This window comes from Microtus oregoni, unplaced genomic scaffold, assembly GCF_018167655.1.
Source record: "Microtus oregoni isolate MIOR12 unplaced genomic scaffold, Mior012 000095F_ref0000231, whole genome shotgun sequence".
NCBI classification, from domain to species: Eukaryota; Metazoa; Chordata; class Mammalia; order Rodentia; family Cricetidae; genus Microtus; species Microtus oregoni.
The window spans coordinates 895821-909442 of NW_024544708.1; the positions used below are offsets into that span (position 1 = coordinate 895821).

Consider the following 13622-nt stretch of genomic DNA (forward strand, 5'->3'; position numbering starts at 1 on the left):
GGAGGAAAACAGACCCAGGTCTAGTATCAATGACCAATGCAGTCAGGACTGAGATCCTTAGAGCTAAAGTAGATGGAGACCAGTGGTGTACCCATGGGTCTTTAGGGCTTTGTGTGGTTGGTACGAGAAACGACTCATACATGTGGGTGCTTGCCCCCAGTTGTTGGTGCTGTTTAAGGGGAGTTATTGAATACGGAGTGTTGATGGAGGAAGGCAAGTCACTGGGGGTGGCCTTTGAGAGTTTAAAGCCCTGCCCCATTCCTAGTTCACTCTCTGCTTCCTGTGTACAGTTGACATGTGATCCCTCAGCTTCCTGCTCTGGCCACCTGCTGCCATGACTTCCATATGGCAAACATATGGACTCCCCCTCTGGAACTGAAAATCAAAATAAGCTCCTCTTTCTGTCTCATCACAGCAGCAGGAAAGGCACTAATCCAGGATTCCATATTCTCATGCAGAGAGAGAAAACAGAAAAATAACTACTCCAAGATCTGACATTCACACGCAGGGAGCTGCGGTGGCAGACGCGAACACGCAGTTGGCTTGGGAAGCAAACCAAGGAGGGAGGAAACTCGTGGTCACAGAGTGCCACCAGCAGGTTCTTGTAACAAGCAAATGAACAACAGTTAAGATTTTATGCCATTAGTTGAACCAGAGACCCTCAAATCAGAAGATCTTGTAGATGCATCTCTAACCTCAAAGTGCAAGCGATTCTCATCACAGGTTTATTTAAAATCTCTGCTGCTCGGTCCCTCACTATTTATTTGCTTGGCAGCTGTGCACAGGGCAGCCAAGGAGGAACAACAGCAAAACAGAGACCCTGTGCAGCTGGTCACCCCTGATCTACCAAGTCCCCCTCAGTAGCAAGAAATGACAGAGCGAGAAATCGCTACCAAAAATGTTTTTAAAAAGCCTATTTTCACAGACTCTTTGCAACTAGAAAACACCCTTTCATCTAAAAGTTTTATTCCTTTTTCATCTGATAAAGATAGGTTTGATCAGGATCTGCTCGATCTCCCAAATAGATCTCCCTTCAGAAGAACTATCTGCAATCTCTTCAAAAATAAACTGTAATAAATACTCGTTTCATCAACACGGCACAACACAGACAAGGGCCGAGTACTAGATGACGAGCTAAGATGGAAACAGCTCTAGGCGCTGGCCCTGTTGACTGTCAACCCCAGCAAGACGAGCATGAAGTGCTTCCCTTAGCAGACCATGGATCCTGGCTTCCTGGGGCCTGCTGTCCTACAGAACGAGCCACCCCAGAGAGTAGCGGAGAAACAAGGACCTGTTGCTGAGGACTAGAGTGAGGGAGGCATCCATGGCTGAGGGAGACACAGAAACAAACCCTGCCAGTTTCCCAGTGACAGGAGGAGGAGGTTTCAATGTCTTTGAGATTGCGATGGCAGCAGCCATGTGGCAAGGACCAGCTGGAGGGTCTGCCTGATTCCTGGCTGTCTTTCAGGTCACGCTGATCACTCAGTGTAAACTGAGGTCAGTTCCCAAGCAAACATACCAGACACTGCCCTGTTTCGGGGTCACAGACATCACTGTGGTTGTTGCAACTGCAGGGCACACAAGGAGCCAGCAGAGGGCGCGGTCCCCAGCCACCGCTTTCTGGGAGCTTCCCTCTGTGGTAGCCAGGAGCACAGTCCTACAGGGAGGCAAAAGGGACAAGAAAGTGGACACTGGTTAAAAGCTGAGCAAAGGTAAATGCTCTTCAGCAAAGACAGGTGGCTAAGGCGCTCATGAGAAGGGCAACACCACTATTAGAAAGAAATGCAGATGAAATCCACAGTAACACTGAGCATGAGGACTTAGACATACAATCCAGCTGGGGTAAACTGAGGCAGAAGGACTCCTGTGAATTTCACTCTAGCCTAGGCTACACAGTAAGTTTCAAGCTAGCCGAGGCGACAGAGTGAGACACTGTCTCGAAACACTCCCACCAATAGAACAAGTGTCCTGCTCATCACAAGACCCATGTCACCAACCAAAACAGTGGGCAGAACAAGCATTGAGGAGAAAGTGGGGTGCTCGTGCACAGCTGGTACGGAAGAAAGGCCGTGTGCAGTCCTCCAAAATTAAAAATGGCACTAGCCGTGCCTAACAAGGCTACTTCACACTCCCTTCCCCACAGAGCTATTCACAAAAGCAGCCCACATCCCCACAGAGGAATGGACAGATGGGCACAGTGAACGAGTCCGAGTGACGGTACAGTATTCAGCTTTAAAAGGGAAGAAATCTCAGCATGTGTGAAACACGTGCTAAGCAAAGACGAAAGTCACAAATGCAGATACACTGCAGGGTTCCTTCTGTGGGGAACTGGAGCAGAGGCAGACACAAGAAAACAGCAGATGAGGGGCAGGTGGTGGCTGCACAGACGCAGTTTCCATCTGGGAAGAGAAAGAAGGCCCTGAAGGACAACTGTCTACAGAACCATGTGAACACCCTTGACATTGCTGACTTCCACACTTAAAAGTTGGTGGAGACAGTAAGTATGAATTGATGTGTATTTAAATGGAAACTTATATTTTTTAAAGCTCTAAAAACAATAAAAAGTGACACTATAGATGTTCATACATTCCATTCCCTGGGCTGGATTGCTGTAAATGAACACACTTCAGCTGGAAGCCAGGAAGCAGATGTGAACTGGAGGCTCCTTACCTGACAGGAGAATCCCGTGGTGCCAGTAGGACAGACACAGTGCTCTAACAGGGACGCGATCGCTCCCCCAGGGGGCAGCTCTCCAGCCTTCCTGCCAACCTCCATGGAAATATTGGCAATTCTGAGCCACCATTGGGAAAAGAGGTGAGGGAAGAAGCGTTAACATGTGAGACACTTCCAGAAACCCCGCACATACATGGTTTAACATTTGCATCTGAGGCCCATCATGTGGGGTCGTTCAGCTCACAACCAAAAAACACCTTAGCGTGCAGGAGTATGTGGTTGCAGAAAAAGACCACAGCCAGCATGCCAGAGCCCAACTGCCTTCAAGCCGCTTGTCTTGGGTGCTCTGTTACAGCGACAAAAAGTTGACTAAAAAGCTATTAATGTTTACCCAGGTTTGACTAAAGAATAGATATGCATCTATTAATAAAGGTGTCAGTAGGGTGAGGGGACAAACCTTCCAGTTCTCGGCCAGATACTGAAAATATTCAAAGCTCTAGAAACGGTAGTTCTTAACCTGTGGGTTATGACCCCTTTGAGACGGTTAAATCCCGTCACAGGGGTTACCTAACACTATTAGAAAACACACATATTTACATTACGATTCATAACAGTAGCAAAATGACAAATGTGAAGTAGCAACGGGAATAATGTTATGGTTGGAGGTCACCACAGCTTGAGGAACTGTATTAAAGGGTCTCGGTGTTGGGAAGGCTGAGGACCACTGTTCAGGAACCACAACATGAGGAACTGTATTAAAGAGTCTCAGTGTAGGGAAGGCTGAGGACCACTGGTCTAGGGGCTTGCCATTACCTGCTCTGCTGTAATCCTTGACCATATGATGCCTTGATGAGGATATACTCAATATTGCTCAGAACAGACATGAAATCGGAGTGCGTAACGTGCTCTTCGGACACAGAGTTAAAATATTTCCAAAACTCCTGTGGATGAGAAATACGTTCGATTAAATTGAGAGCTCAAATCATCACAGACCGACAGCCTTAAAAAGAGAACATGGCTCTTTCTTAAGTGACTTCAGACATGAGCCCTGCTCAGGTTGATGAACTGACAAAGGTGCTGTGACGTAACGAGCAGGTGGCAGACAGGGAGGATGTGCTAGCTAAAGGGATGAGATGCATCTTAGGCAGGACACACGATTTCATCATCTCACTAGGAACAGTATATAATTTAGAGCTAAAAAAGACTTTCTGGAATTTTCCATTTAATTTATCTGGACTTCAGTTGAACTTGCATATCTAAAGCTGTGGACAGCAAAGCCGTGCTTTTGTGAGGCCATGAAATGTCAATCACGCTTAGAACCCTTGATAAGCTCACTGGAGCTTAGACCAGGGCCTTCTTGCTGTCTTTATTACACTCTAGACTTTTGTTACCTGACAGCCAAGTTCACATCCTTAATGAACACACGTATGTGGAACAACCACACATTACCTCTTTCATTCCCACGTCGTAAGCCTGTCTCACTCCATTCTCTGGCGCTGGGGCATCCATATAAATGACGTGCTTCCTGGCCCGACCTCCTTTGATGAGAACTTGAGGTTCGTAATTGGATGTGCCGGAGCCATGGGTAGAGTAGAAAGCCACACTGTACCGCAGTTTCCCTCCGTAAGCCAAGAGCTAACAAATGACAAACTCGTGTTATTCTGGTGATGCAGCCTTGGTTTAAAGACGTTTTGTGGAAAGCTTGCCATTATACAAAAGGTATTACATGTTATGATGTATCCAATAATGAACATGCATTCTGGGATCAGCCTTGTAATCTGCACATTAACGGTCTATGAGATAGAGCTAGGCTAAGCTTCCCAGTGATTCCACCAAAGTTAGTGTCGCCAGACACCACCTGTGCACACTGGGCAAGGATTCTAATTACTTTCAGGCTCCTTTGAATTAAAGTCATCCTTATCTATACAACCACTGGAGATTTATAAAATTTAAAGATCAAAGTGAGTCTGCAGGGTGGAGAGGATCAGTTACCCTAGCATTCAAGACACTGAGGCAGGAGGATGGAAAATTTGAAGCTATCTTAGACTTACACACTGAACCCTTTCCCAGGAAACTCAGCATGATATAGAGATCAGATTGAATTTAGAAGGAACATCTCTCAAAGCCTGCAACCGCCCTTTCATAGGTTGGTGCTCAACAACCGACCGCTGCTCTCCCCAGGGCAGACCTAGCGCTGAGGAGCACATTCAGCAGCTACTAGTAACTACAGAACAGGCTTCTTGAATTACTGCTTTAGAAAGGAGAAAAAAATAATGTGAATTAAAGAAACTGTAAAAGATTTACAAATCTAAATATCTGAAGACCCACACCTCTGCAGGGGTTTTCTATAAGCCCTGGATGTCTCCACCCTCACTCAGAAGAGCCAATGAGTAGCCAGTCCTTTAATGATGGGCAGAAGCAGGGCACTCTCTGGGAAGGAAATGGGTGGGGCTGGCGTGTGCTCACCTGATCTCCCTCAAACTGTTTTGGAAGCCGCCAGTAAAATGGCTCCCCATGGACATGCTGGCGGACAGCCTCTGCATCCAGCAAGGTGTCAGGGTCCTGGAAATGCACGCCTTCAACTGTGCCCTTGAGGTTGCTCTGGGAAACCACATGCAGGAGGAGCTGATCGGGGGCAAGCATTATCTAGGCAGGGAAAGAAGAAAGACGCACTTCAGGTTAAGTACCCAGGACTCAGTGGGTAACAGGACTGGTGGTGTAAGGATGAGGACCCATGATGTACCAGCATTCATTCAAAACACTGGGTGAGGCTTCATGTGTGCCCATACCCCAGTACTATTGGGTCCAGAGAAAGGATAACTGTGGTTCACAGGCCACTAGCCAACTCCAAGTGTAGTGCAAGACCCAGGCTCGAGAAACTATAGTGGGAAGTAATAAAGCAGGGATACACACATTCACATGCACCCACTACACACACATGCACACACTCATTCACATACACACACATATGTATGCACGAACACATGCATACACACATGAACACACACAAATACACACACACACATTTAAGAGCCCAGATCTGATCTGTTAGATCCCTGTGTAGTCCACAGATGAAATAGCGTCATTAAAGGCTAGAGATTAAAGCGTTTTCCTTTCGATTGTATATCTGGATCAGGAAGACCTGAAGCACTGTGATTAGTTAGGTTCAAGCTATTGCTCCCCTGGAGCAAGTGTCAATGACAGTAGGTACTCCTTGGAGATGTTTCAGTTGTTTTTTTCTTTCCAGGAAAAGCTTTCGATGGACCAGCTGAAGGTTGGCATAGAAAGCCTTTAGCTGTTTACGTCACTGGATGGCAGAAGTTCTCAAAGCACTCTGACTGTATGGCCAAGCAAATCACTATCCTACAATTTCTATTGTCTTTGCTCCCTCCCAATGTCCACCTGACTCTCAAAGGTGAGAGAAGACCCTTTCAACTGTGTGCACGGGACTTACCGGAGCCCTCACATACCCCTCCAACTCTGAACAGAGCTGGGACAGACCAAAGCAGAAGCATGGGCTGCAGCCTAGAGGGTTGTCAGTTTGCAAGGCAAAGGTGCCGGCTCGGCACTCACTGCACTGGAGTCCCAGGACATTCTCCTAAAGGTGAAAGAGAAAAAAAAAAAAAGAAAGAAATTAACATCTGAAAAAGAAGAGATGTGATTTTATATATACATGGATACAAACGAATAAAAACACCACTGACTTTCATGACTTACAAGCATTGCTCAACTCAATCTTCTAGGCCACATCCCTAACTGAAGCTTGTGACCATTAGTTCTCTCAGACACCAGAGCTCCCCAAGTATTACTGAGGATCAAAACTGCGGTGCAAGGAGCTGGAAATAATGTATTCCCTAATGTGAATCTCCAGTGGTCCCCAGCTGACCTGAGGGCCTCCAGGTAGAGAGTAGGGCTACGTGAAGACTGTCAGGTCCTTGCCATTCTGACTGGAGCAAGGACGATTGCTAGCAGACATGCAAAGATTTTTAGAAAGTGTGTTGCCGGGCGGTGGTCATGCACGCCTTTAATCCCAGCACTCGGGAGGCAGAGGCAGGCGGATCTCTGTGAGTTCGAGACCAGCCTGGTCTACAAGAGCTAGTTCCAGGACAGGCACCGAAGCTACAGAGAAACCCTGTCTCCAAAATCCAAAAAAAAAAAAAAAAAAAGAAAAGAAAGAAAGTGTGCCCCAGTGACTCTTTCCTTCACCACTTCTAGCTGCACACCAACCCACCACCATCAGGCTGGTACCTCATCCTCCTTGCAGAGATGACCAGAGAAGGTGGCAATGATCTGGCTGCAAAGCATATTGGGAAAGCCAACGGACACATGTGCAAATCAAAGTGACATTGAACTCTTACCGCAGGGGCAAGGTATGCATTTTCTCTTTACTTTAGCACACATATATAATAATTACCTGTCCAAGAGCATAGCTAATCCCAAATCTTCCCCAAAGCCCTGTTAATTACTTTATTTCTTCAAGAATGAATGGCTACTCGGTCTATGGATGTGTGCTAGCAAGATGTATTCAGAGAAGTTAGGTCGCCAGACATGTGGAAGTGGTAAAAAATTATATTCTAAAAATCTTCCACCATTTCAGGAAAGAACATGGAGGGGGACTCTAATGTCAGAAATCAAAGCAGAAATCTGTTTGGAAAAGTATTTGAAACTATGCTTCTAATCACTAGAATCTAAGATAAATAAATAGTCAGAAGCCCGGGAGTGGGAATGAGGAGGCCAGAGGAAGGAAACAGAGGCTCAGTGGACCACAAGTACCTTGCAGGAGCAGGTACCGCTGTCCTCTGTGCAGCTGCAGAGACCCTGTTCCAGGTCACAGGTGTCGGCCAGTGTCCCCCTCGGGTCGCAGCCACAGGGAACACAGTCAGGAAACCTTCTGTAACCCAAGGAGCACTGATCGCAGCTCTGCCCACCAAACCCTTCTTTGCAATGGCACTGGCCAGAGAGAACATCGCACTGGGGACCCGTGGAGCCAGCAGTGCTGCAGTTGCAAGCCTGTGAAAGAGAGAGAGAGAGAGAGAGAGAGAGAGAGAGAGAGAGAGAGAGAGGGGTGGGGGGATAATAAAATTAATATAAGGGCAGAACCTATGTCCTCAGAAAGCACACAAACTGAGACACCAGAAACACTGTGTGGGGCAGCAATTCAGATAAGCTGACCTCGTACTGTTCCTCCGTGGAACCATTCTATCAGGGACCAAAAGGACAAGGGCTGCACAGCAGGGCATGCGCATACATTGGTGGCACGTAACAATGCATCAACACTGTGAACTAGAACTGGGTCTAATGGTGCTATCAACTCAGCAGAATTATTTTAGACACCAAACAATGGCCCCACTACTTTAAACCCCAAACTACACCTAATTCTATCCTAAGAAAATTATTTACAGAAAAATACAGCTCTCAGATTCAACCTAATCCTCTAATGAAACTATTTACAACTCCATTGGAAAATAGAATATAGATTAGACTAAAACAAATTTAAAAGGCAATATCTCTAGTTATCTAGTCTATCAATAACTATATCTATCTATCTACAGATCAATCAATTTAGATATATAGATATATGTTGATATATATAGATATTGATAGATTTATCTATAGATGGATATCAATATCCATCTCTCTATATCTATATAACAATAGATATTGATATAGATAGATATTGCCTCTTAAATGTGTTTTGGTTTAATCTATATTTTATCTATAGATAGACAGCCATCTATAGATAATGCCTTTTATATAGCTAGATATATAGATATTATTTATATATTTATTATCGATAAATATAGATACTACCTTTATGTTTTAGTCTAGTCTATATTCTATCTATGGCTATTGCCTCTTATCTAGATAGATATATAGAAATTGCCTATGTAGAAAGTTCTAGCTATGAATTTCAAAGCTAAATTCTTGACAAAACCCTGAAAGATGCTACTCTTCTGCATTATCCCTGAGTCCATATGTATGTGTTTATTTATTTCACGGTGGGAGTCCCCTTAGTCTAGCTCCCCAGGCTATTCTAGAACTAGGCTCAAACAATGCCCCTGCCTCAGCCTCCCAAGTAGCTGGGACTACAGGTGCACCACCAGTGTGTCAAGCTGTACTCATTTTAAATATAAACTATGAAGTTATTTAACTGCTTAAAACCAAGTGACTGAATACAAGAAAGCTTGCTCCAAGGAAGGCACTCTTACCCCAGCGTGATGACAGAACCCACCTGGCACCCCCGCTCTGGGTCCAGGTTCCAGTGCCCCTCTTCACACTCCTCACACTTCAGACCCCGGGTATGAGGAGGGCAGAGGCACTCTCCAGAATCGGGGTCACAGTTATTCTGAGTATGTGCGCAGTCGCAGGCTAAAACAAAAGAAGCATCACAGAGTTAGATGCTTGATGGGATTCAAGGCTGAGAGCACAAGGGGCCTCTCTTTTGTATCAACTATCAGAGCCACTGTTAAAGGAGGTGTAATCATTCCTGAGACCTCTTCATAGCACCTGGAGGTAGGTGCTCCCCACGTCTGAGAGATCATAAGCCTGAAAGAAGTGGGACAAACACACCTTGATGGCCGGAAGAACAGATGGCTCGAAGACAGTGGTTCTCAACCTGTGTGGTCGTGACCCCTTGGGTTCAAACGAGCCTTTTACAGGGGTCACACATCAGATATTTCCATTGCAATTCATTACACTAACAAACCTCTAGTTATGAAGTAGCAATGAAATAATTTTATGGTTGGGGTCACCACAACATGAGGAACTGTATTAAAGGGTCTCAGTACTAGGAAGGTTGGGAGCCACCCTCTAATGTCATCAAGTCCTCATCATCTGCCAACTGTTGTGTTAGATGTGACCCTCAGTCCTTGCAAAAGTCTCTGGATGCTGACTGCAATCAAGGTCTCAAAAACCAAGACTAAGCTCACACAAGCAGGTGGGGACCCAGGACCAAATGCTTGTATCTAGAAACAGAAAAAGGGTATGGGAACCCGCTGTAAAGACAAGAGAAAAGTAATGTCACAGAAATTATTCTGACATCAAGGAAGGTCACAGAGAAGGCTTTATAGGGAACATAAGGAACTCGAGAGCTTACGTGTACAGCCACCATCCTGGTACCCATAGAAGCCGTGTGAACACCTGTTGCATGTTTTCCCACTGACGCCCGGTACACAGGGACACTGGCCATCCTCTGTGCAGTTGTCTGATGTGGAGCCCTCCACACTGCAGTTGCAGGGCACACAGCCACGCCCTGTGTCCAGCCCATAATAGCCAGGCTATGTCACAAGAGAGGAAGGATCACGGGTTAGTGGCATATGCACACACTGGAATGTTCTCCACGTCACACACAGAAGATGTTCCACAGACTCATCATGCTCTCAGCACATGTCTGTTCCTGGGCACTCTGCACGCATGCTCTTTAGATGGGAAGGTACAGCACAGACCAGTCAAGAGTATGCTCGTCCCACATCAATTCAAGTTCCCGTGGACCTAGGTTAAGCGTTAGTCATGCAACAATGGCAAGCAACTGAACAGCCGGCAGTGATTGGTAGATGTCTTACCAGGCACTGGTCACACTGCTGGCCTGTCACTTGAGGTTTGCAATCACACAGCCCAGTCTCCAGATGGCACACGCCAGAAAGGGAGCCGTTTTCATGGCAGTTACAGGCTAAAACACACAAGACATATAATGCTTTTTCTTTTTAAAGTATGGGTTAGAGTAAAGTCCTTTTAATTCCCACAGGAAAAGGCTTAAACATTCAACATGCCAGATCACAGAGCTAACATACTTCACAGACAGTGAGAGCCCAGCCAGGTTGTGAAGCAACCACAGCAGAAGAAGCACTGACCCTGGACATTGCAGACTTGATAGCGTTAGCCAGGGCTGGATCAGCTTCTTGGCTAACCCCAACTTGCCTAAGAACCTGGCTTCTTTCTGGCTTTTGGTTTTCCTTGGTGTATGTGGACAATGCCAAGCTTTGCCTGATATCCTGAGGGCCTGCAACCCTGCTGCCCCATTGCCTGATGCTCTAGAAGGGTCTTACTCTTTAATTCTGTAGCTTGATTCCAATTACAACTCCTAACTCCTCATCCCTGCCCCAGGCAACACATGGACAGATGCACTCTGATGGAGTGCTCCCTCTCCCCTCCCTGCCTCCTTTCCCCCTACCCTATCCTTCTGAAGGCATGTCTCTTACCACACCTCCTCTTTCCCATCCCTCTTTCCCTTAGGATGTTCATCAACCTCAGCTCTTTTTTTGTGTCCTCCTGGTCTCTTATTTCCTAATGTGTCATTTTTAGAAGTCTCTGGGACACCACAAGTGTTAAAGTCAGTGAGCAGAGTTGAGTACTCATCTTATGGGATCTTTCTTCAGACTGGAACCCACAGACCTCTCACTCCCTGAACTTTAAACCAAGGTTTCCTTGTAGTTTAGACTGATGGGTCAAAGCCATGATTGATTTCATCTCCTAATATGTGCCTACATTATTTTTTTTCTGTATGGCTGGCACCACCTTTTATTCAAGCTGTAATATAAGACCAACATATTTACCTGGAGTTATCAAAAATATTTAAGTGGCATTATTTTTCATGAATCCTTTCCTAAGACTGTGCAAAAACAAGGCCAAGCCAGCAGAAATCACAGCGGGAACCAGGGAAGGGACCCATGAAGCTGAGGAGTGATCGGCAGTTGATGGCTACTAGAAAGTTTTCTTCAGAGATGCAACCCCTCTTTTTACTGCCCTTGCTTCTGTGTATGGCCCAAGTTCTGAGATCCACATAATGGCAGCATTAAACGGACTCAGTAGGTTTAAAAACAAGGTACATAAAGTTGTGAGGGAGAAGTCGTAGGGAGATTGGAGGACTTGGTGGGCCAGATTTGATCAAAGTACATTGTATGCATGTTTAAAACATACACAATAGAATTTTCTGAACAAAGCAACAATACAAATGCCGAGGGCTCCAGTATTAGCCCCAAAGCTGGGTCCCCTCAGGCACGAAACTGACTGTCTTGGTGAGTGGCTTTACCACATCCCTATGTTCAAGGCTCCAAGCAGAACTCAGCATATCAGGGTGAGGCAGCACAGGAGCAGCCCACCAGGATACTCCACCACCATGCTTGAGAAAGCCTCCTCCCTGGTCATGAAGGATATGCATTTTGCAGACTGCTGACCTTAGAGGTGACAGCGAATTAAGCCACTGAAGAATGCAGAGGAAGGAACTGAGTATCAGATCTACATCTGTCCAACTGAAAACCCACAATCAGTACACAAGACATTAAGGTCTCCTCCAGGCTGAGTTCTTTTGGCAAGTGTTAAGAGATTCATATGGCGACATATAACAGCTATGACTGCATTGGTCACGCACTCACCCCGGCAATTTTTGGCAGTCACAGCATCTCCATAGAAGCCATCTGCACACCTTTCACAATGGGCACCATCTGTGTTCCACAAGCACTTCAGACATTCCCCGGTGACAGAGTCACAGTGGCCAGCCTCCAACGGATCAACATTGCCGCTGCAGTTGCATGGTACACAGGTTCCCCCTGGCACTGTTGGGTTTCCATAGTAACCGTCTGCACATCTGTATCCAGGATGGAAAGCAGGATCTAATAAATAAGAGGGTTTGAGATAATACCTCACTAGCCAGGGCCTCCCTGGGTGGCTAATAAATCAGACTCTGTCCCTTAAGATTTGCAATGGAAAAAGGGTGACTCTGTCCAGACAGTCACAAATCTTCCGTGCCTGTTGTGAGGTGGAACAGATCCAAAACGAGCATAAACCCAGATGCTGTGCAACCACGTCCAGAGCCAATTCTGACCTCCCTCTGGCCACTCAGGATGTCACCCAGCTCTTGACAGGATGCACCAGGGGCAGAGACACCAAGGCTTATATGTGGGAAAACACAGACGAGCTTTTGGATGCCAGAGATGGCTCCTAAATCAAACCTCCCAATGCCTTCACTATTGTCTGGACAACTGAATACTCAGACACATGACGACTGTAACTACTGACCCCTCCACCCCCCATAGTCTTTGGTGTGATCACAGATGCACTCCAGGAGGTGAAACACTGTTCTCTCCATGGTCATCCTGCTTTTCTCCATGACCTTATGCAATATCAGCAATGCACCGAGATGCCACAACCACACTTAAAGTTATAGATTTTAAGTGTCCACCACTACACATTATATACATACAATGAATTATCACACCACATCTACAGGGTCTGGATAACTGCTATGCATCCACTAACATTATAGATTTGTAGATATTTAAGAAGAAAATACGGACTTTCTGCTGGACTTTTAAAATAGTTGATTCTGCTTTGTGAAACTGGGGGTTGGAGAGCCACAAGGTACCTCTCACACCAGGATCCTGAGTAACCCGGAGCACACTGGTCACAAACCACATTCTCTCCATCAGTAAGGTGGCAGGTGGGGCTGAAACTGTGAAAACACGTGAAATTAATGTGATTTTTCCAGTGGACGCTGCTCCTTCCTAAATATTTAAAATGGTTATTTTTGGAAACATCTGTCCTAACAAATGCTCTGCAGGTTCTCGCTCAGTCTTTAGTCCTGAATCCACCCTGGCACAGCCATTAGCCTCCTTTGTCCATCATCTCCTGCTTCCTCTGCAGGTTCTCTCTCAGTCTTTGGTCCTAGATCCGCCCTGGCACAGCCATTAGCCTCCTTTGTCCATCATCTACTGCTTCATGTGTGTGTGCCCTGCAGCTCACATCGCCTACTTTGAAACTCAGTCTACAACAGGCATGTAATATACAATTGCTGACTCGGTGGATAGACTCAGCTTTCTATTTTCACAGTTTGATCATCTGATCAAGCCTCATCCAACCCAAGAACATTGCTTAAATCATCACTGTCTTGAGCACCAAATGGATTCTTGTGAAAGACACACGGCAGACATTAGACAAGATGAGAAAAGTGTGTG

General features: G+C 46.0%; 1 protein-coding gene across 1 annotated transcript in view; it reads right to left on the reverse strand.

Moving 5' to 3' along the window:
• Positions 1-13622, reverse strand: part of LOC121442781 (laminin subunit alpha-1-like) — a 120216-nt gene that overhangs the window by 42361 nt on the left and 64233 nt on the right. The window contains exons 18-29 of the mRNA XM_041644393.1: positions 13034-13120; positions 12045-12256; positions 10236-10342; positions 9770-9950; positions 8906-9042; positions 7447-7683; positions 6128-6271; positions 5140-5319; positions 4123-4308; positions 3487-3614; positions 2671-2791; positions 1520-1657 (exon numbers count right to left, since the gene is read on the reverse strand). Of these exons, the coding sequence (XP_041500327.1) occupies positions 1520-1657; positions 2671-2791; positions 3487-3614; positions 4123-4308; positions 5140-5319; positions 6128-6271; positions 7447-7683; positions 8906-9042; positions 9770-9950; positions 10236-10342; positions 12045-12256; positions 13034-13120 (1858 nt within the window). The remainder of the gene's footprint in view (positions 1-1519; positions 1658-2670; positions 2792-3486; positions 3615-4122; positions 4309-5139; positions 5320-6127; positions 6272-7446; positions 7684-8905; positions 9043-9769; positions 9951-10235; positions 10343-12044; positions 12257-13033; positions 13121-13622) is intronic.